Source organism: Cynocephalus volans, chromosome 6, assembly GCF_027409185.1.
Source record: "Cynocephalus volans isolate mCynVol1 chromosome 6, mCynVol1.pri, whole genome shotgun sequence".
In the NCBI taxonomy this organism is placed as follows: domain Eukaryota; kingdom Metazoa; phylum Chordata; class Mammalia; order Dermoptera; family Cynocephalidae; genus Cynocephalus; species Cynocephalus volans.
This window is the reverse complement of record NC_084465.1, coordinates 99,950,566-99,971,208: the sequence shown is the minus strand read 5'-3', so window position 1 is coordinate 99,971,208 and position 20,643 is coordinate 99,950,566. Positions and strand designations below refer to the sequence as shown.

The following is a 20,643-nucleotide window of genomic DNA, read 5'->3' as shown; positions in this document are numbered from 1 at the left end:
ATTTCCAAATAAGGTCACATTCTGAGGTTCTGGGAAGGACATGAATGGGGGGGGGGCAGGGAACACTGTCCAACCCAATATGCTGACCGTGATCAAGCAAGGCTCAAAGAGGGGCCTAAGTTCAAGCAGTAATGCTACTGATCATGGACAGAAAGAGGCTGCCCTGGCCCTGCATACCTGTGGTACCAAAGGCTGACCAGACTTGCACTGGCTTCTGGTGCGGTCCATGCATCGCACTGGCACCAAAACTCCACCTAATCCTGGACACTGCCCCGGGAGGAAAGGCCCAAAGAAACATTTCCTCTCAGAAGAAGCTTGAAGTACGTGCTACAAAATAAACTGGATCTGTAACTTGAGGCCAGCTTCATGGGCTCCCTCAGAAGGGTCCTAGGCTTGCTTTAGCCCTATGCTCTCGCCCTCTTGAAATTCTCAATAGTTTTTTTAGCAAGGATCCCCACGTGTTCATTTTGCACTAAGTCCCACAAATTATGTAGCTAGCCTTCCTGTCCTCTTCAACAATGTCAAGGTCATAAAAGACAAAGAAAGGGCTGAGGAAGGGTTCCAGACTAAGGGAGACCAAAGAGACCTGACAACTAAATACAACTCCCAGATGGGGGTCCTCGACTGGATCCTGAATGGGGAGTGGGGGAATTAAACAGCTATAAAGAACATTATAGGGACAACTGACAACATGTGAACGTGAACTGTGCATTAGTTACAGAACTGCATCAGTGTGAAATGTCCTAATGTTACTTGTCCTGTGGTTGTGTAAAAAAATGAGCCGTTCTTAGAAGATACATAGTAAAGTACCGGGGTAAGGGATCACGATGTCTGCAACTTGACTGCAATTGGTTCGGGAAAAAAATGTATATAAATAAAGTACAAATGATAAAGTAAATGGGCAAACGTGAACAATTGGTAGACATGAGTAAAAAGGACATGGGAGTTCTTTACACTATCCTTGCAACTTTCTGCAGGTTTGGAATTAAATCAATATAAAAAGTTACAATCACTCTCCCAGCCCCCCTCCCACACCCCAAAACACGCAGTAAACTGGAGAGAACTCACGGCGTCCGCAAACAGTATACTACACAGATCCGAAAGCGGCCGATAGCGGGTCGTGAGTCACGTGGGGCGAGCCCACGTGACCGGAGGCCCGAGCCCAACATGGCGGCCTCCACGGCTTGCTGGCTCTTCTTCCTACCCGCGCTGCTCGGCTTCCTCGGGGAGGCGTCTGGTGGCTTTGACGCGGGGTGAGTGCAGCTCCCGAGGGGAGAGCCGGGGTCGGGGATCGCCCTGCCCTCGGGGCTCAGGAGCTCACGGCCGCGCCGTCCCCGCAGGGTCTCCCTCGACGATGACTTGCTACTGCCCTACCCCCGCGAACGGGTGCGCCCGGCCCGGGACTGCACGCCGGCACGCGCCGGCAGCCGCGAGCACGAGAGCTGGCCCCCGCCCCACGCGACCCCCGACGCCGGCGGCGCGGCCGTGCGCACCTTCGTCTCACACTTCGGGGGCCGCGCGGTGGCCGGCCACCTGACGCGGGCCGTTTCGCCCCTGCGCACCTTCTCGGTGCTGGAGCCCGGCGGGCCCGGCGGCTGCGCGGAGAGGCGTCGCGTCACCGTGGAGGAGACGGCCTTGGCGGCCGGCTGCCGCGTCGCCCAGAACGGCGGCTTCTTCCGCATGGCCACGGGCGAGTGCCTGGGGAACGTGGTGAGCGACGGGCGGCGGGTGAGCAGCTCCGGGGGGCTGCAGAACGCGCAGTTCGGGATCCGCCGCGACGGGACCTTGGTCACCGGGTGAGGAGGCAGGGAGACCCGTGGCTGTCGAGGCCAGAGGGCCTGAGACTTGGATAGTAGCCCTGTCGCCGAGTTCAAGTCACCTAAACAAGTTGACCTCCGTTTCCTCATTTGCTGAATGGGGATAGTAATGCCTTCCTTGCAGTTTGTTCGTCATCCGGTATCACTGAGCACTTGGCTTTGTATCAGGCAGTGTGCTGCTCGCTGCTGAGATAGCAGTGAACAAACACAGTCTTTGCCTTAAGAGACCTCCCCCATTTATAGGAAATGTAAACAAAAGCCAAGTAAATAAAGATAAATTTAGGTCGTGTGCATGCAGCGAAGCAATGAACGGGATGTATATAGAGTGTTGATTTTAGGGAGGGTAATCAGGAACAGGCCTCTAAGAAGGTGACCTTTGAGTTGAGATCTGATCAGTCACAAGTCAGGCAGGGTCAGAACTGGAGGAAGAACATTCCAGTCAGAAGGAACAGCAAGGGCAAAGGCTCAGAGGTACAGGGAGCTTGATGTGTGTGAGGGACTGAAAAAACGAGCAATATCAGAGAATGACAGGATTGATCGTTTAAATAAATTCAGATTATCTGATTGTTTAAAAGCTTGCTCTAATCCTGGGTGGAGTCTGGGTTGGTGGAAGCAGGAGGCCGTTTAAGAGGCTGTTACAAGCCGGCCCGTGGCTCACTCGGGAGAGTGTAGTGCTGATTACACCAAGTCAAGGGTTAAGATCCCCTTACCGGTCATCTTTTTTTTAAAAAAAAAAAAAAAAGAGGCTGTTACAGGCTCAGGTGGTAGTTTGGCTGGGGTGATGGCCTGGAGAAGGAGGGATGTAGATGCATTTGACATTTGTTGGGGATGGTTGTTTCTATCAATTGATGTTTACAAAGGTGCATAGGGGTATTGTCACAGCCCTGCTACTCAGTCTTGTTGGCCCTGGCTCTGACAACACGGAAGTCCCAAACAGCTGCAGAGCACCACAGCTACACTCAGGACCAGGCCCACACAGGTTCCTGGGGCAGGAGGAAGAGTCCAGCAGCCAGGCTGAGGGGGGTAGGGAGGAAGGAGCCCCACTATCCACCTGTAGCTGCCTCTGCTGGTGAGTGAGTTTCACACCTTCCCTGGATCCAGGTACCTGTCTGAGGAGGAGGTGCTGGACACTGAGAATCCATTTGTGCAGCTGCTGAGCGGGGTCGTGTGGCTGATTCGCAATGGAAGCATCTACATCAATGAGAGCCAGGCCACCGAGTGTGATGAGACTCAGGAAACAGGTGGGGACAGCAGGCTGTTGGCAACAGTCCTCTTGAGAACCAGGAATGGTTGGGGTGGTAGGGAGAGGAAGGAGGGGAGCTATTCTGAAATCTTTTCCACAATTGTTTGCTGAGCAGCTACTTTGTGTACAGCACTCTTCTGGGTACTGGGGGACCTGTGGGGATTAAGATAGTTTTATATGCAATCTACAAGAAAGAAAGTAGTTATATAAGTAGCTGGAAGTAATTGGTAAGTGCTAAAAGAGAGAAATAAAGTTGGGGAAGGGGAGAGATGGGGGCCAGGAGGTGTGGGCAAAGGAACAGAGAAGTGCTGCTGAAATGTCGTGGACCAGCAGCAGCATCACCCTGGACCCACCTGCCTCGGACCTGCAGAATCGGTCCCTGGAAGTGAGGCACAAGAGGCTCTGTTTTAAAAAGCTCCCTTGTGAGTCTGATGGATGCTCAAGTTTGAGAACCACTGGGATGCGGAATACCGGGGCAGGAAAGGAATGCCACAACATTGATGTGGGCATGGGCTGTTTTAGCCTCCCTGAGGAGGTGACCTTGGATCAGAAGGAACAAGCCATGGGAAGAGTTAGAGAGGAGCGCAGTTCCCAGCCAGAGGGGACAGAAAGCACAAAGGCCCTAAGGCAGAAAGTGGCTCCAGGGAGGTGAGGGGGTTGCCCAGGAGAGGAGGCAGGACGGGGAGAAGGCTGGAGAGGTTGTGCAGAGCCTTTGGATTTTGTTCTAAGAATAGTGGAAGCCATTAGAGGGCTTTTACCTGGAGGTTGATGTCACTTGGTTTATATTTAAGAAGAATCTTCTGGCTGGAATGGGGCAGAGGGAAGGCAGGGAGACCAACAGAGAGGCTGTGTCCCTGCAGGGGAGGTGCTGGGTGGCTTGGGCCAGGAGTAGAGAGTGGTGTTTGGCAAGAAATGGGAGTCAGAGCCCAGGAGGCCTCCCAGAGGGCCAGGCAATCAGCTAGATCGCTTCTCCTTCAGGTTCCTTTAGCAAATTTGTGAACGTGATGTCCGCCAGGACGGCCGTGGGCCACGACCGGAAAGGGCAGCTGGTGCTCTTCCACGCAGATGGACAGACGGAGCAGCGTGGGTGAGTGCTGAGAACTGAGACCTCCAGGCTTGGGTTGAGGAACAACCCAGCGACAGCCACCTGTCTGACCCCAGCTTCTCTCTGGGGATGTCCACACCTGTCTGTCCCCTGCCATTCCGCAGAAAGAGGGTCCCTAGATCCATCCCACTTCCAAGAACTCATTCTCCTCCACACAGTTCCTCTCATTGTCCCCATCTCTAGGCCTCATCTTTCCTGAGCCCTGGCTGGGATATAAGGAAATTATTACAGAGTTAGCAGGGAGAAGACCTTGGTTCCAATCCTAGCTCAGCCATTGCTACCTCTGCACTGTAGACAAGTCACTCAGCCTCTCTGAACCACAGCCTCAGCCTCTATAAAGAGAGCATATTAGTTTGCTATCACTGTGTAACAAATCAGCACAAACTTAGCGGTTTAAAACAACACCATTTGTTAGATCGCAGTTCTGAGGATCAGAAATCCAGGAACACTCATCTGGGAATGTTCTGTGTTTGGGTGTCCCATGGACAAAGGCAAGAAGTTGGCCAGGCAGGGCTCTCATCTGGAACTTCTGGGAAAGAATCCTCTTTCACGTTCATTCAGTCTGTGGGCAGAATCCAGTTTCTTTTGGTTGCAGGACTGAGGTCTTAGTTTCGGTGCTGGCCGCCAGCTGGGGGCCTCTGAGCTCCTTAAGGCTGCTCACCTTCCTTCTCACGTACATCCCCCGCCCCCCATCTTCACACCACAAATCTAATCCACCTTTAATTCCCCTCGTATTTCGGATCTCTCACTTCCTCTTCTGCCAGAGACAGCTCTCTGCTTGTAAGGGCTCCTGTGACCCCACTGGGCTCACCCAGATAATCCAGGAGATTTTCTTCCCTTAAGGACACGTATGCCGTATAACACACTCACGGGAGTGAGCTCTCATGTTCACAGCTTCTGGGGACTAGGACAGGACATCACAGGGGGGCCATTTAGAAATTTGCCAGCCATAGTGAGTATATACTGCCCACCATTGAAAGTGAGACGAGTTAAACCAGAAATAGCAGTGGACACACTGTTGTGCCACAGCATTAACCTGTGGGAGATGGCGGAGTTCCTGCTGAAACAGGACGTAGTCAACGCCATCAACCTGGATGGAGGCGGGTCTGCCACCTTCGTGCTCAACGGGACCTTGGCCAGTTACCCGTCCGATCACTGGTAAGCACAGCAGAGCTCTTCTTCGTAAGGGTCATAGTCCAAGCCTGCCCCCTACTGTCTCATCCAGCCAGTATCAAGTACCTGCTATGTGCCAGGCCCTGGGGATTCAAGAGTGAACAGGAAGAGCCAAGACCCCTACCTCTCAGTATACTGGTGCTACCCAAGCCTATAAAGTGGGGTCAGGGGTCAGTGGGTCAGGAAAGAGCTCCCTGAGGATAATGGAACATAAGCTGAGATCTGAAGGATGAGGAAGTGGCTGGACAGGGTGGGATAGCCTTCAGGGCAGTGGGCACAGCATGTGCAAAGGCCCTGGGGTGGGAGGGATTGTAGGACATGGGCAGAACCTGTAAAAGTCCAGAGAAGTGAGAAGAGGGAGAGAGACAGGGAGGGGCAGCCCCATGGGCAGCAGTAGGGGCTGGAGGGGCCTCTCCTCACATGCTGTGTCCCCCTGCAGCCAGGACAACATGTGGCGCTGTCCCCGCCACGTGTCTACTGTGGTGTGTGTGCATGAGCCCCACTGCCAGCCGCCCGACTGCAACGGCCACGGGACCTGTGTGGAGGGTCACTGCCAGTGCACGGGACGCTTCTGGCGGGACAGTGCCTGCAGCGAGCTGGACTGTGGCCCCTCCAACTGCAGCCAGCACGGGCTGTGCACAGAGAGTGAGTGGGGGGCTTCCGGGGAGATGGCTTAACTGGGGACACCCCCACCCCGCCTGGGCCCTCACCTTGCCTCCTTGGCCTTGTCTTGGCAGCCGGGTGCCGCTGTGAAGCTGGGTGGACAGGCTCCAACTGCAGCGAAGGTAAAAGCCACCAGGCCAGTGCCCTCCTTGGGCCCCAACAGATGTGGGGAGGGCGATCCTGGAGGCGTGGAGCTCCCCAGCTGCCTTTGTCCTGTCTTCATTTGGAAACGGGCTGCCTCTGGTCTCCTGCACTTGCCTTGTGTGTGAGCTGCTGTGTCTGGTGCAGCAGACTCCACAGACTGGGTGGGGCGGAAGCAACAAGTCTGTCCTCACCACTCTGGAGACCAGAAGTCAGAAAGCAGGTGTAGACAGGGCCTTGCTCCTTAGGTCTAGAGGAGGATCCTGCCTTGCCCCTTCCAGCTCTCGGTGGCTCCTGGCTGTGACACTCCAGTCTCTGTCTTCATGGCTTGTCTCTGTCTATGTGCAGTCTCCCTCTACTTTCTCTTATAAGGACCCCAGGTCATTGGCTCTAGGGCCCACCTTAAGTCCACAGTGGTCTCATCTTGAGAAACTTAACTACATCTGCCTATTTCCAAATCAGGTCACATTCAGGGGCCGGCCTGTGGGGGACCAGGGGGCTCTGCAATCACCTGGGAGCCCTCCCATGCTGCAGAGAAAGGCGCTGGCACAGGAGCTCTCCATCCCTGTCCTCCCATCTCTCTGCAGAGTGTCCCTTCGGCTGGTACGGGCCAGGCTGCCAAAGGCCTTGCCAGTGTGAACACCAGTGTCCCTGCGACCCCCAGACTGGCAACTGTAGCATCTCCCAAGGTACAGCCCCTCCCGGGACCTCAGGGGGCAGGGGAGGGCAGACCCTCCTCCAGCTCCTCCAGCCTCTCTCTGGTGTCTTACAGTGAAGCAGTGCCTCCAGCCATCTGTCGTCCCCCAGAGGGCAGCAGAACTCTCCTTTTTCACCAGGTAGGTGCTTGGTGGGAGCTGGGGGTAGGAGTAGGAGGAATCCCCCTCTGCAAGGCTTGGCCTCTGCCCAGAGACTGAGCGAGGCCAGGAAAGCACATCTGGGCACCCAGGAGTTATTTCTGTGACGTAAGCACAGGACAGCCACAGCTGGTGCTGGCCAGCAGCCACCCAACAGTCCAGGGAGATGGTGAGGAGAGCCCTAGGCCCCCACCCCAGTTCCCACTGGGGCAAAGTCCAGAGGTTTAATTTCACTGCTATGAAGACTCACCACTTACTCTCTCAGCTCCCTGTTCACAGACACCGAGCTCCGAGCAGCTCACCTCATTTCACAGGCACCTCTGTGTGCTCAGGCCTCATGTTGGTGCTTTCTTTGTTTTCCAGTGCAGTGGGTCTCAAACTTGTTCCCCCAAGGGCTTGTTAAAAGAGATTGCTGGGCCACACCCCCAGAGTTTTTGCATTAGTAGGTGAAGCCTGGGAATCTGCATTTCTAACATGCTACTGGTCCGGGGATCCCACTTGGAGAACCTCTGCTCTGGTAGTTCTTCCTCCGGCAGCCCAATCCCAGGTGCCCAGTCCCCACCCTAGACTCTGGAGGTGGGAGCCAGGGGTGGGTGTGAATGGAAAGCTTCCAGGCATTGTCCTGGAGGTAGCCCCCAGGAACTCAGAACTGCAGGGCCCCTCCTGGAGATCCTGACTCAGTAAGTCTGGGGTGAGGCGGGAACCACCCAGGAGACCCTGAAGGCTAGGACCACACCTGGAGAAAAGGCCTTGAAGGTCTCTAAAAGTGTACGAGGACAGGGACAGTGAGATCCCTGGAGCCCCAGGCGCTCAGCCTCATGTCCAGGCGCTTCTCTCCAGGTGAGTCTTCGAGCACCTCCTGCCCTGTAGACCTGGGATTTGTCAGCAGCTGCCAGCGGGGACAGGTAGCCAGCTGGGGTCTAATGGGCAGGGCTCCAGCCCCAGTCTCCCTGAGCAATCCACATGTGGCTGCTTCTGCATTGAGGGCTTCTGCCAAAGATTCTCATGAAGAAAGAAAAATATAATTGAAAGACCCTGCCCTTGTCACCTGCCAGCTCCCTCCCTTGGAGGAAGGGGGCCAGATCTCCCTACTCTGCCTGCCTTGGGGACGCTGGTGCAGGACCCAGAGGCTCTGAGAGCCCCACTGTCTGCTGCCTACAAATCCCTGGAGCACAGGACGCAAACTGCTGACTCCCGACAGGCTGAGGTCCCCAGCTGGGTTTTATTTGGCCTGCACAATTTTTTTAAAAATTTTTTTTATGGCTTCTCTTGAAATATTAGGAGATGTGGCAGCACTGGCCTGCATCCTGCTTCACAGCTGTCCCCGCCCCACCCGTTTTGCTCATGGACATTCCCTGTGTAGTCCTAGGAGGCCCCTGACTTCGTGCCCCCTGTTCCAGTGGAGGCAGAGAAGCCTCTCTGGTGCTCCCCCAGCCCCTATCAGCCCAGTGACCCTCCCACGTGGGGATTTCCTTCCGCCCACAGGACCACCTGGCTGGCACTCACCCTGGCGCTGGTTTTCCTCCTGCTGATCAGTACGGCAGCAAATGTATCCTTGTTCCTCGGCTCCCGAGCAGAGAGGAACCGGCACCTGGATGGGGACTACGTCTACCACCCACTGCAGGAGATGAACGGGGAGCTCCTGGCCATGGAGAAGGAGCAGCCAGGTGACACCCACAGCCCCTTCAAGGACTGAAGCCTTGAGCTGCCCGCCAAGGCCTGTCCCACCAGCTTGCTTTCACGTGGTCCGGCTTCTGCAGGGGAAATTCTGAGGCCACCGACGTTGTGCCGCAACCAAGCTTCCGATAGCACCTGTGCCTCAGCCGCTCCCTGTCCCCCTGCCACAGCACACACAGTCCCAGCAATACCGCTCTCCCTGGAGGGAGACTCCGGCTCCTGGCCCACCTGTGTCTGCTGCTCGAGAGGCCTGTCCCCCGCACCCCACACACAGGAGGGTTTGTGCCACTGCCAAAGAGTCTCCGGCCTCCTGGGGAAGGGGCTGCTAGCAAACCAAACTCAGTGACCAAATCATGACACAGTGGCAGGTTCCAGCCAGCCCCCTAAGACAAGGTAGATTAAAGGGGCAAGTCTCTACCTTCCTGGCCAAGCCACAGGACCCTTTTCTACAGACCTCATACCAGATTTGCGAACTAGAGTTCTATTTCCTGTTATAGGAAGCTCTTCAGAAGAAGGGACAGGGGAGGGGAATGAAGTGGACATGTTTACAGACCTATTTTGTCTTCCTGCTGCTGAGAGGTGTTTTCTATCACTTGAATAAATTGATATAATAAAAGGTGCCACCAGGTGGTGTCTGAACTCTGAGTCCTGGACTTCAGAGCATTCCCAGGGCTGAACAGGTGGGGCTTCTTAACCTGAGTCAGGTCATAAAATAGGCAGCTCAAAGCCAAATCCAGCTCCCTGACGTGTTCTGGTTAAGCCGGTGCCTTTCAAACTTTAGTATTCAGGTGAATCATGAAGATCTTGTTAAAGTGCAGATTTGGTTTGAGGTGGGGCCGCAGCCTTTGTGTTTTTTTGTTTGTTTGTTTGTTTGTTTGTGACCGGTAAGGGAATCGTAACCCTTGGCTTGGTGTCGCCCACACCGCGCTCAGCCAGTGAACACACCGGCCATCCCTACATAGGATCCGAACCTGCGGCCTCGGCGCTTCCAGCGCCTCACTCTCTCAAGTGAGCCATGGGTTCGGCCCAGCCTCTGTGTTTCTAACAAGCACCTGGGTGATGCTGATGCTGCCAATCCCCAGACCACACTGACTAGAAGGCAACAATATGCTAGAGCTGAGTGGCCACACACCGCCAGCCTGGACCTCGCTCCCCAGTCATCATGGCCCCAGCAGCAGCTTTGCCTGTGTAGGTGATTCATCTGGCCTTGTTGATTATCAGTTGGTCACTGCAGCCCATGAAAGGTCTTCAGGAAGTCCCTGTAAGGCCCTATGAATATATATGTGCAGGGAAAATTAAAAGTAAATAGGATTCCTCCGGGGTTTGGAATCTTGTCAAGCATTTGATATAAATAACTGCATGTGTGCCCAGTGTTCTTTGGCTGTTTGTGGACGCATGTGGGCACCCAGGTGTTCCTGGGCTGTCTGACTCTCACCCAGGTGTCCTGGGTTATTGGACTTAAGTATAAAGGATGAATGGCTCCGATCCACAGGGCCCCCTGTCCCCAGAGGGGGATGGGGGACAGGGAAGCTGCTACTGCTGCTGGAGGCTGTTGCTGCCAGGGTCCCTGGGATGCTCCAGGAGGCCACCACCACTACTGCTGATGCTGAGACTGAGCCCACATTGGCAACCTTGCTGGTGGCTCCCAGGATCTTTTCCCAATCACCTAGCTCATGGCCTGCACATGAGGGGTCTGGTGACCCAGCCTGGCACATGAAGGGCCTGTGACCCATTCTGTACACGGGTTTGAAGGGTCTAAGCCCTAACCCGGTGATATGGCACTGTGTGCTTAGCAGCTTTTTGGGGTAGAGGAAAGGGGAGGAGGAGCTGCATCTGTCAGCCGGTCCTTGAATAGACCCATTCCCCAAAACAGGGTATATCTGTCTTCTATTGCCACGTAACCACCCACAGCAAAACTTAGTGGCTTAACCAGTTACTGCTTCTCATGAAAAAGTATTATTTCTCATGAGTTTAGGGTCAACTGGCTGATCTTGCTGATATGCATTAGGGTCAGTGACTTCAGCCAGGCTTCCCCATGTGTCTGAGCAGCTGACAGGCCAGCGGGGGTGCTGTCTGGTTTTGGCGGGTGACAACTGATGACGGAGCTCAGCTCATACGGTGTCTTGTCCTCCAGGAGGCTAGCTCAGGCTTGGGGTCAAGATGAGATGGGGGTCCAAAGAGAGGGAGAAGTGTAAAAGGCTTCAGCTCGGAACTGGCATGACCTCACTCCCACTGCATTCCAGCAGGTAGAGTGAGTCACAGGCCGGCCCAAATTTAGGGGGAAGGGAAGCAGCACCACCTCAAGAGGAGCTGCTGAGTCAGGTGCCTTAAAATCACAGTGTAGGGCCGACCCCGTGGCTCACTTGGGAGAGTGCTGCGCTGGGAGCGCAGCGGCGCTCCCGCCGCGGGTTCAGATCCTATATAGGTATGGCCGGTGCGCTCACTGGCTGAGCGCGGTCACAAAAAAAGACAAAAAAAAAAAAAAAAATCACGGTGTATTCCTAAGAGCAGTTCCCAAGCCTGGCTGCAGGTCGGAGTGTATTCCCAGGAATGCTCTACCTTTGCAGACTCCAGACCCTGCCCCAGACCTGCTGAGTCTGAATCTCAGAGGTTGGTGGAGGGAGTTCCTGGAATCTCCAGGTTGCACCCCTAGGAGGGGGTCTGAGGCAGCAGCCCCCATGAGGGTTCCTGAAATGACCCTCGGCCTGAAAGCCCCAACCTTCGAGGGGACATCTCAGTTTATCCTCTGCTGTGCTGGCAGCTGAGTTGGAAGAGCGACCGTACAGTGCACAGCTTAGTGGAACCCAGGCCCAGAGGAGCATGGCAGTTGCTGCAGAGGGTCTCATTAAGTACCTGGGACATGATGAGCAATGTCTGTTCTCCCTGCGCCCCTGTGGAATTCGTTTTTTCATTCGTCGTGGGGATATCTATTATCTTTGCCTGCCAACATCCAGTGCCTCTTCTTTTAGTAACAGCCTTGTCTTAGGTCAGGTCCCCCAAAGCACAGCCTGAGACGAGGATGTGAGATAAAGTTGTTTACTTGGGAAGTGACCCCAGGAGGGTGTCAGGGAAGGGAAGGCAGCCTGGATAAGGGACATTAGTGAGTAGGTCAATACTGCAGGCAATGGGGGCTCAGTCCTGCTGGGGACCTCGGGGAGACTTTAGAACACCCTTCAGTTGCGTTCAGGCCCCAGGAGGCATCTGGGGAGGCGCTTTGGCCAAGACAGACATCAGCAGGTACCCACAGTTCAGACCTGATCCCAGCTCTCATCCACCCTCGGGAGCTCTGTCCTCCCACAGGTTGTTCTTTCTCGACACCTGCCACACCTACGAGTCAGCCAGCTGTTCCTTTGCAACCCGGCGCCCACAGTTCAAGAGAAACCCACAGAAGAGTCACAGCAAATGAACGGACACACTGTATGGAAGCAGGTGGGGGCCGTCTGCTCCCCCTCAATCCCGTGTTGGGCAGGGCTGGGTGGACAGGTGGCCCTCACACCCGCACACAGGGAACCACACCTCCTCTGATCTCCACAGTGATGGCCCCTGGCCTCCAGCTTTTCAGAGTCCTGTCATCCATGTGGCAGACAGGACCCCTGCTCCATGCCCCGAGCAAGCTTGGGGAGGGACAGGCAGTGCTCTGGACAGGGCTCCTCCTACCTTCTGAGGTCAGGACTGTGGCTGTTGTCCTCAATGTAGCACTCTGGGATGCCAAGTCTGGGATTTTGGTAAACCCCCAGGGGCCATGACAGAGCAGCCAAAAAAAAGACTGCAGGGCCCTTGCTTTCACCTGGATACCTGGATACCTGGCAGGTAGAATTAAGCAATCCATCCCCAAGATCCCAAGTTGGCAGAGCTGATTGGGCCCCAGGGATCTGCATTTTAATACGACTGACAAACTATATGTCCCTTTATATTTTATGCATATGTGATGGGTTGAATTCCCCCAAAATTCATGTTCCACCCCAAACCTTAGAATGTGACATTATTTGGAAATAGGGTTTTTGCAGATGTAATTAGTTAAGGATCTCAAGATGAAATAATACTGAATTTGGGATGGGCCCTAAATCCAATAGCTGGTGTCCTTATCAGAAGAGGAGACACACAAAACAAGGCCACATGGAGATGGAGGCAGAGATTGGAGTGATGCGGCCACAAGTCCAGCAACACCTGGAGACACCAGATGCTGGGAGAGGCAGGAAGGAGCCTCTCCTGGAGTCTTCAGAGAGAACACAGCCCTGCCCACACCTTGATTCCGGACACTGGCCTCCAGAACTGAGAATAAATTTCTATTGTTTTAAGCTACCAAGTTTGTGGTAATTTATTATGGCAACCCTAAGAAACTAATACAATATATCTGTGCCTTATACGTTAAAAGTATGATCCTCACCTCCAGCCCCCAAAGAACCAACTTGCAACCTCTTGGGGGTGATATCACCCCTGTTAAGATATTCTAAAGTCTTATAAACAACAGCTGAGAAATTCTTGAACAAGCCCAGAAAAACCTCCAGGGTTTTAGGGACAGTAGAATTATATCCAAATCTAAAATGTTTAATGCTTCTAGTTAGAGCAAATGATCAGGAAAACAAAATCATATTTCACTGGCCAAAACAGACTTTGTTGAAAGGAATTATTCGATTCTCATTGAACAATTAATTTCCCAGGGGGCAGGGGGAATTCCAGAGAAGGCAAGGTAGGGAGAAAAAACAAAAAACTTCAAAATCCCTTTATTTCAACCACTGTAGAAAACATTGCCTCCCTGGCTGAGAGAAGTATCCCTCAGAATGGCTTTCTGATTAGTGGATTTGCCCAAAAAACCCAAGTAGTTTCTAAAAAGGCAAGTCCCACTGCACACCCAGCTCAGGTCATCTTGGGGCAGCCGGCAGGTACAGGGATACGAACACTTGACATTGGTGTTATAACACTACACACTAACTGAGCTGACCGGCCAGCCTGGGGAAACAGTATCTGGACATCCACTTTTCTCTGGTTGCATCTGGTACTCTGAGCCATGCTGTCCCATGAGAAGCAGTGACTGGGGTCCTCTGGAAGGAGCCCAGAGTCTTTGGATGAGAAGCATTAGAGAATGGGAATTACCACGACGTTTACTGAGCGCTTTCTGTGCGCTGGGGCCGTGCTGAGGACTTCGTGGCCATTCTCATTGCATCATTACAACCTAATGAGGTAGGCACTGCTATCCTCATTTACAGATGAGGAAACTGAGGCACAGAGAGGTTTAAGTCACCTGCTCGAGGTTACATAGCTAGTGAAAGGAAGGCTGGGGTTTGAACCCTGGTCTGCATCCAAAACCCAGGCTCCTAAACGGCAATAGTCACATTGCTAGTGGGTTGTTTCTGTCCTAGCCACAATGGATGCATAAACAAGGTGGAGAAAAGAGCCCAAGCCAAGGAGCTTCCAGCCCTTGGGTCTGAGGAAGTTCAAAAGCCAAAAGCTCAGCAGCCCCTTCCTTAGATTATTTTTAATCCTAGGCCTCTCAAAGGCAAGAAGAATGACCTATGAATGATGCCTCCACGTGGGTCCCAGAGACCACCACATGGGAGAACCAGCGCCACGTAGCAAACGCCACCAAGGACAACTGCTGGTTCTGAGCTCCTGTCCATTGAGGGACTGGCCCTCCCCCATCCCACTGCTGCTTCTGGAGAGAAGGCCAATCACAGGACCCCAACCCGTCGTCAATATGTTCCATAGGAGTTAGCATGTGACTTCCACTGGGAAAGTGTCTCTGTCTCAGATTGTGAACCCTGCCATTACAGGCTTGGAGCTGCCAACAGCCACCTTTCCCACCAGGTGGAAGAACGAGGCCACTGTGCAAAGAAATGCAGAGACAAGAGAGTGCAGCTGAGAGGCCTGAGGCCATGGGGTCCTGGATCTGGCCATACTTGGAGGAAGACCCATCCTCGGTCATCCCAAAAATAGGGCCCAGGGAATTCCCTTCTTTAGGTAAGCCAGTCTGAGCTGGGTTTCTCCCAGAGGAGAGAGCACTCCCAAGAGGACAGCCGAGAGGGCCTGAGGCTCCTCACCCTGCTGTTAAGGCTGGAATGCGGATGGCAGACGCAGGTTCCCCCAGTTGTCCAAGCCAATTATAGCCCCAAGTCAAGAAAAGGTTTCTCCATCCTACACTGGGCACGAGTCCTAGACAATAAATGTGCAGAGACCACCAAGGCAGCTTATCCCAGAATATTTCTAGGGTAACACCTAGTTTTTAGAGACAAGCTAGAAATTCATTTAATGACAGTTGAAAATATCGCAAATTGCTCTCAGGCACAGATGCCTGCAGATATGGGAGCAATTAGTTCTGAGAACATCTCGCTCCAATCGATCAATCCCTCTCCTCATGCACACGTGTGCACACACACCTTGATGCAGCGTGCAGAGTTATGTATTTTGTTCATATACCTGAGAAGCAAAAAGAGAGCCAACAGGAAGGTGGACAAGGCTCTCTCCCCATAGGGAGAAGGATGTCTCTACAAAGGATGGCCCTTTTCCTCTGCTCTGGGTTTGGGTTGAGGTTGGTAGGAAAGTCAGTCCTCGCTCTCCTTGACCCAGCATGCCAAGCTTGCATGAAGGTGACCGTCATTGGCTGTAAACCCACCCCTTGTTCCAGTGACTCTGGGTGTTGGCCAGAGACAATCCCAACTCTAAGCAAGGTGAAGAGATGAGTGATGCTGAACTCCTTGGCCTCCAGGTTGGAACCCAGACTGCAGGTAGAGCTACATCAGCAAGGTCCCTCCCAAGCAGATAATGAGGGTGAGAGGTATGGGCTGCGCACTGATTGACAGAGGGGATCCAGTCCAGGGGCACAGCAGAGTTTTCTTCATGCAACAACAGTGACCCCATTTGGCAACACTCCCAAATGCCTAAGGGAAGCCAGAAATCCTGATTTCTATATGAAATTCCCCAACATTTAAATCACTCTATAGGCAAAAAACAAAAAAGACTAAAGACAGGCCAGATCGGACCGCAAGCTGCCAGTTGGTGACCTCTGACCTGTTGCCTTTTGGGGGACCCAGGAAAGAAATGTCCTTAGGCCCCCAAAAGACCCAAGACTCTCCCATGTAGTAACTGGGGAGCCATGTCAAAATTGGAACTGGTTCTGGAGTCAGATCTGCCCCCAGGCAGAGACAACAGCCTCCACCCTGCAGGGGAGTCCTGATGCCATATCGAGACCCTGGATCCAGCCATACCTGAAGCCCTGGACTGGCCAGTTACATGCACCCATGAATGGTCACTCTTTTGTGTTTAAGCACATGGGAGGTGGGTTTCTGTGGCTTACAACCCCAAAATGTCATAATTAGACAGCTCCCCAGGAGAGAAAGGGACCTCCAGAGGGGAGCCTGAGTTGTCCCATCACTGCCTGGACCTTTGCAGAAACCCTGGGCTTTCCCACCCTCTTCGAGTCAGGGGTCATCAGGATTAGGCCCTCCCAGCCAAGCCCTGGAAAATGGATCTTCAATCCAGAGTGGGCTGCCCCCCACAGCAAGCAAAGCCTGTAACTCACGTAACTGCTCACCATGCACATCTTGAGACACAGGCATTGCTATGGAATCAGATGCTACAGTGAGAACCCACCATCCCGCCTGCCCAGCATCCTCTCTTCTGGGGAGAACCCCAATATTCCTCGAGGCACCACTTGCCCTTTCCAGACTATGTGGTTGGCTCCAGGGACGTGCATGTGATTCGGGCTGACCAATCACTGTACTGCACACCCCCTCCCGGATCACAGTGATTGGTCCAAATTGAACACGAGCCTGCCGGCCAATCAATGTTCTCCATTCCCCCCCCCCCCCCCCCCCCCCCCCCCCCCCCCCCCCCCCCCCCCCCCCGCCGCCCTGCACCCGGTAACTGTGATTGGTTCCAGAATTGACATGAGGCCCCAGCAGGCTGGTAACTCATTTCTGGGACATGGACTGGAACTTTGGGAAAAGAAAGATTCCCCTCTGCAGCCGAGCGGGGGGTGGAAGAGGGCACCAAACAGTGATCAAAAGTGGAGCCACAGGTGGAGAGAGGGGGTCTCAGCCCTGCTGACATCACTGAGCCCTAGATCCAGGGAGACCCGAAGATGGTCAGATCCCTTGGTCTTTCCTTACAAGAAGGCTCTTGTTGCCACCTTGAAAGTCCTGACCTCGAGGCTTGTGCCACACTCAGGCCGTGAGCTGGATCCTTGCCGCCTGCTCCAGACACCCCAACTTTGGCAGCATCTAGACCTGGGGCTCCAGCCCACACATTCCTGGTCCTCGTGGCAAGCTGGCTTCTTATTCTGGACACTTCCAGGGGCAGGAGGCAAGTGGGATGCTGTGCAGGGCTCGGACCGGGCTATCTGGAGACCAGGGAACTGCTATGGGACTGGCCAGAGGAAGAGTAGGTGGCAGCGCTGAGCTGGGAGAAGCCGCTGGTACAGGATTCCAGGCTGGACATGGAACCCCTGGGGAGAAAGGGCACGGTGCACGTCACCTTCCACCTTCTCAAGGTGACACGGCCCTGGGGCCAACACATGGCAATGGAAAAGCTGTTGATACTGCAGATGAAGCCCCAGGGCTTGTCCCACACAGCTGGTAACCGTCCCAGGGGCCCGGACCCAGAGCAGAGGGAAAAGCAAGCGACTTGATTATGACAAATGAGGCGTCCCCCATGTCCTACACCCCGTCCCCCAGCACTAGGCCCCATCTGCCACACACCACTCAGGGGCTCCCCTGACCTAGGGCCTTAGCCTGGTCCTGAAGAACCCTGCAGACCGGGGGTCCCCACCTCTAGCCTCACACCCCGTCACTCTCTGCATTCCAACCACGCTGCCCTCCTTCCAGCTCCCGCCACCCTGCCTTTGCACACACCCAGCCCAGCCGGCTGCCGGCTGCAGAAGCACCTCCCTGAGCTGTCTAGTTAACGCCTACTCCAAACTTCAGAGCAGAAAGTTCTGGTGGATGGTGCCGCTCCATCCTGCCATCCAACATGGCAGCTTCTGGCCACGTGGGGCCACTGAGCCCTTGAAATGTGGCTAGTGCAACTGCAGAACTGAATCATTCATTATATTTCATTCTACTTGCTAAGTTGAAATTGCTGCGGGAGGCTAGTAGTTATGGATTGAACAACGCAGCGTTAGGGCCTCGCTACTCAAAGTGTGGTCCAGGGACCAGCAGCACAAGCCACCTAGAACTTGTTAGAGATGCAGACTCAGAGTCTGCATGTTAAAGAGATCTGTATGTTAACAAGATCCCCTGGTGATTCGAGGGCATATCACTTAAATCTCAACTCCATGGTCACTTCCCAGATACCTACCCCCACAACCCTGTTCTGTGCTCTGACCATTCTCTGTGTTAAGTCCTCTAGCACCTCCTGTCCATGTGACCTTGGGAAGGACTCTACGCCAGACTTACCTTCCTGGTATGCATCGCTGCCAATAATTACACATGGGCATGAGTACCTGGTCCTCTGCTCTGTGATGGCAGACCTGTCTGTCTGGTCCCCCCCAAAGCCCGGCCCAGCACCTGTGCACTGAGGGTGACCAGGAAATAGCCTTTGAACTGATTTTCTCATGAGGCTACTGAAACACAGGGCAGCAAAGTCCCGCCACACTGACCAGACCAGACTGGCTGTCGTGCACCCCTCTGGCCTCCACCCACCAGAACCAGCCCTCCCGGAGGCAGCAACCCCAGATGCCCATGTCTATTCGTCTGAGTCTGAGCTGACAAGCTATGGGATCCTTCTCTGGAATAAAGCTCTGGCCCAGTATTCCTCACTCTGGGCTGCAGGTGCCCCTGGGGTCCTCAGAGCTCCGGCTGCGATGCAGGGTCCAGAATCAGCACCCTCCTGGAGCCTCGATTTTACCCCACAGTAAAGAATTCAAGCATTGTTTTTAGATGAAAACTAATAGATAATGTCACGAAGCAGGATAAGAAATCACACACTTAGATAAAAGGCCTTATAATAATAAAATAAAGATAAGAGCTTTGAAGAAATTGCCTGTCCACCTCAGACTCTGCTTCATTTCTGCTATCAAGCACTTACTATATGCACAGGTAACAGGCAGGCTTCCCCAACTATATCATCCCTACAACAACCCCCACGAGGCAGAGGTACCCATCTAGCAGATGGGGCACCTGAGGCTCAGAGAGGTGAAGTGACTTGTCCCAGGTCACACAGCAGCCAGGAAGTGCTAGAGGTCTTAGCCACCACACTTCTTTGTCTCTCTGAAAGCTACAACTTGGGGAGAGTTGTGTGTGAGGCACTATCCTAGAAAGTTCTAGAACAGTTCCAAACCCTATGGAATTCTAGGAGTGAAAAAAGGCCCAAATTGGAGGCCCTTGGTCTCCTTTTCTGCCCCCAACCAACCGGTCTGATATGCTGGGCTTCTGTCCAGGGTTTCATTTTAAGGGAAGTCTCTGCTGCTGACGCAGAGCTGGAGGCATAGTGTTGGACCCGCATTCTCTGAATCACTGGAGAGTTCCAACAGTGCCCATGCTGGGCCCCACCCCTGGAGAGGCTGACACAGGAGGTGGAACAAAAGCCCAGGTGTCTGCACAGTCACTCACACTCACCTGAACCCAGTGCCCACAGCCCGGGAGGAAGGGATGCTAGGGAGTGTTGGCAACCCAGCCTGGAGTGGGGACCCAGGCCCTTCCCACCCAGGCCTCCTCTCCCAGCCCTCCTACCTGAAGTCCTCGGACGCCAGCACCTCATAGTAGTAGAGGAGTTTGCACTTGGGGCCAGGGCTATGCAGAGCTGTCAGGACATCCTCCACGCCTGGGAGGCTGCAGGACACATTGCCAGGGGGACCATGCATCTGCCACTGGAGTATGTAGACCCCAGGCCACCGGGTCACATGGGAGCCCTGAAACACAGCAGCCACATCCTGAGGACTAGGTCCTCCTGGGGATGAGATGAGGGGGCTGAACCTTCAGGGACTTCCTGCAGCCAGGAAAAGGGGACTCCTTCCTCTGTCCCTTTCTCCAAGCCACCAGCAAACCCTTCTTCAAGCACCTCCCAAAGTAATCCTTGCTGTTACCCCCATACCCCTGGGGCCTCCATCTTAACCTGGGTGGGGGACAGGGGAGAGTCGAGGCCTGTGCTTGCAGTGCAGCTGCAGTACAACAGAGGTGTGGTTTGGTTAAACACCTGCATTTTGTGGGGCTTTTGTTCTGCTGAGTGGGATTTGCAAAGCGAGGGGATTTGGAGAGCAATTTGGGTGGGGAGCTCACAGGTGGTTAAAGAGAGTGTGTTGAGGGGTAGGGGAGAGCAAGGAAGGGAGGGTTGAGATGTTAGTGAGATCCGGGGGGCTGGGAGGTGACGTGTCCCTAGAACTTTCAGTGAGACCTGCAGGGCTCGCAGCTTGTGGAGCTGGGGATGTGTGTGTGTATTCGGCGGGTGGGGAGTGACATTCCACCTGCAACACTGGCCTCGTGGAGAATGTGGGTGTCAGCAGGGATGACTCATATTCTGTGACACACCCAAGTTCTGTTCCCAGACCTACAGTTTCTCTGTTGCCTCAGTTCTGAAACTGCGTGTGCATCAGAAATCACCAGGAAAAGATAAGGGATGTGGATTCCAAGCCCCAGGCCCAGAGGTTTGGAGTTAGCCCTCTTGACGTGGGGACCGGCAAATTCATCTTTGACAAGTGTCTAAGGAGATGCTGAGGCTGGGGTCCTGGGACCCTAGATCTTCCCACTGACCTCAGGGCCTTAACACCTCCACTCCCATCCAAACTAACTTCTGACCCCTCCCCAGCACTCACACTGCCCCCCAAGCCCACCTGCCTTGTCCCCCCTTCTTCAACTTTGTGCTTAGGGCTCCTTCCACTGGAATGTTGAGACCCGGCCACCCCTCTGGGGTCTCTTCCATACTGAAGCCACTTCAACTCACGCAGAGAGCTCGGACTTCAAATCCCAACACCCTTGTCCTTCTCCCCGCCTTAGTAGAATTATTTTCCCCCAAAATTCATGTCCACCCAACACCTTGGAA

General features: G+C 54.1%; 2 protein-coding genes across 2 annotated transcripts in view; one reads left to right on the top strand and one right to left on the bottom strand.

Moving 5' to 3' along the window:
* The first annotated feature begins 1,167 nt into the window (after positions 1 to 1,167).
* NAGPA (N-acetylglucosamine-1-phosphodiester alpha-N-acetylglucosaminidase) lies at positions 1,168 to 9,285 on the top strand. The gene is made up of 10 exons (XM_063100303.1): positions 1,168 to 1,253; positions 1,341 to 1,796; positions 2,919 to 3,058; positions 4,039 to 4,147; positions 5,195 to 5,323; positions 5,778 to 5,983; positions 6,076 to 6,123; positions 6,730 to 6,831; positions 6,915 to 6,978; positions 8,482 to 9,285. The coding sequence occupies exons 1-10, from the start codon at positions 1,168 to 1,170 to the stop codon at positions 8,690 to 8,692; spliced, it is 1,551 nt and encodes a 516-aa protein (XP_062956373.1). The 3' UTR covers positions 8,693 to 9,285.
* A 7,719-nt stretch (positions 9,286 to 17,004) lies between these two features.
* The window catches only part of SEC14L5 (SEC14 like lipid binding 5), a 40,860-nt gene continuing 37,221 nt past the window's right edge, over positions 17,005 to 20,643 (bottom strand). The window contains exons 14-15 of the mRNA XM_063100657.1: positions 19,338 to 19,516; positions 17,005 to 17,113 (exon numbers count right to left, since the gene is read on the bottom strand). Coding sequence (XP_062956727.1) covers positions 17,005 to 17,113; positions 19,338 to 19,516 — 288 coding nt within the window. The remainder of the gene's footprint in view (positions 17,114 to 19,337; positions 19,517 to 20,643) is intronic.

Coding starts and splice junctions, on each gene's coding strand:
- NAGPA (XM_063100303.1), top strand. CDS start 1,168: ATGGCGGCCTCCACGGCTTGCTGGCTCTTCTTCCTACCCGCGCTGCTC. Junction 1,254..1,340: donor TCTGGTGGCTTTGACGCGGG/GTGAGTGCAGCT, acceptor CCGTCCCCGCAG/GGTCTCCCTCGACGATGACT. Junction 5,984..6,075: donor GCACGGGCTGTGCACAGAGA/GTGAGTGGGGGG, acceptor TTGTCTTGGCAG/CCGGGTGCCGCTGTGAAGCT.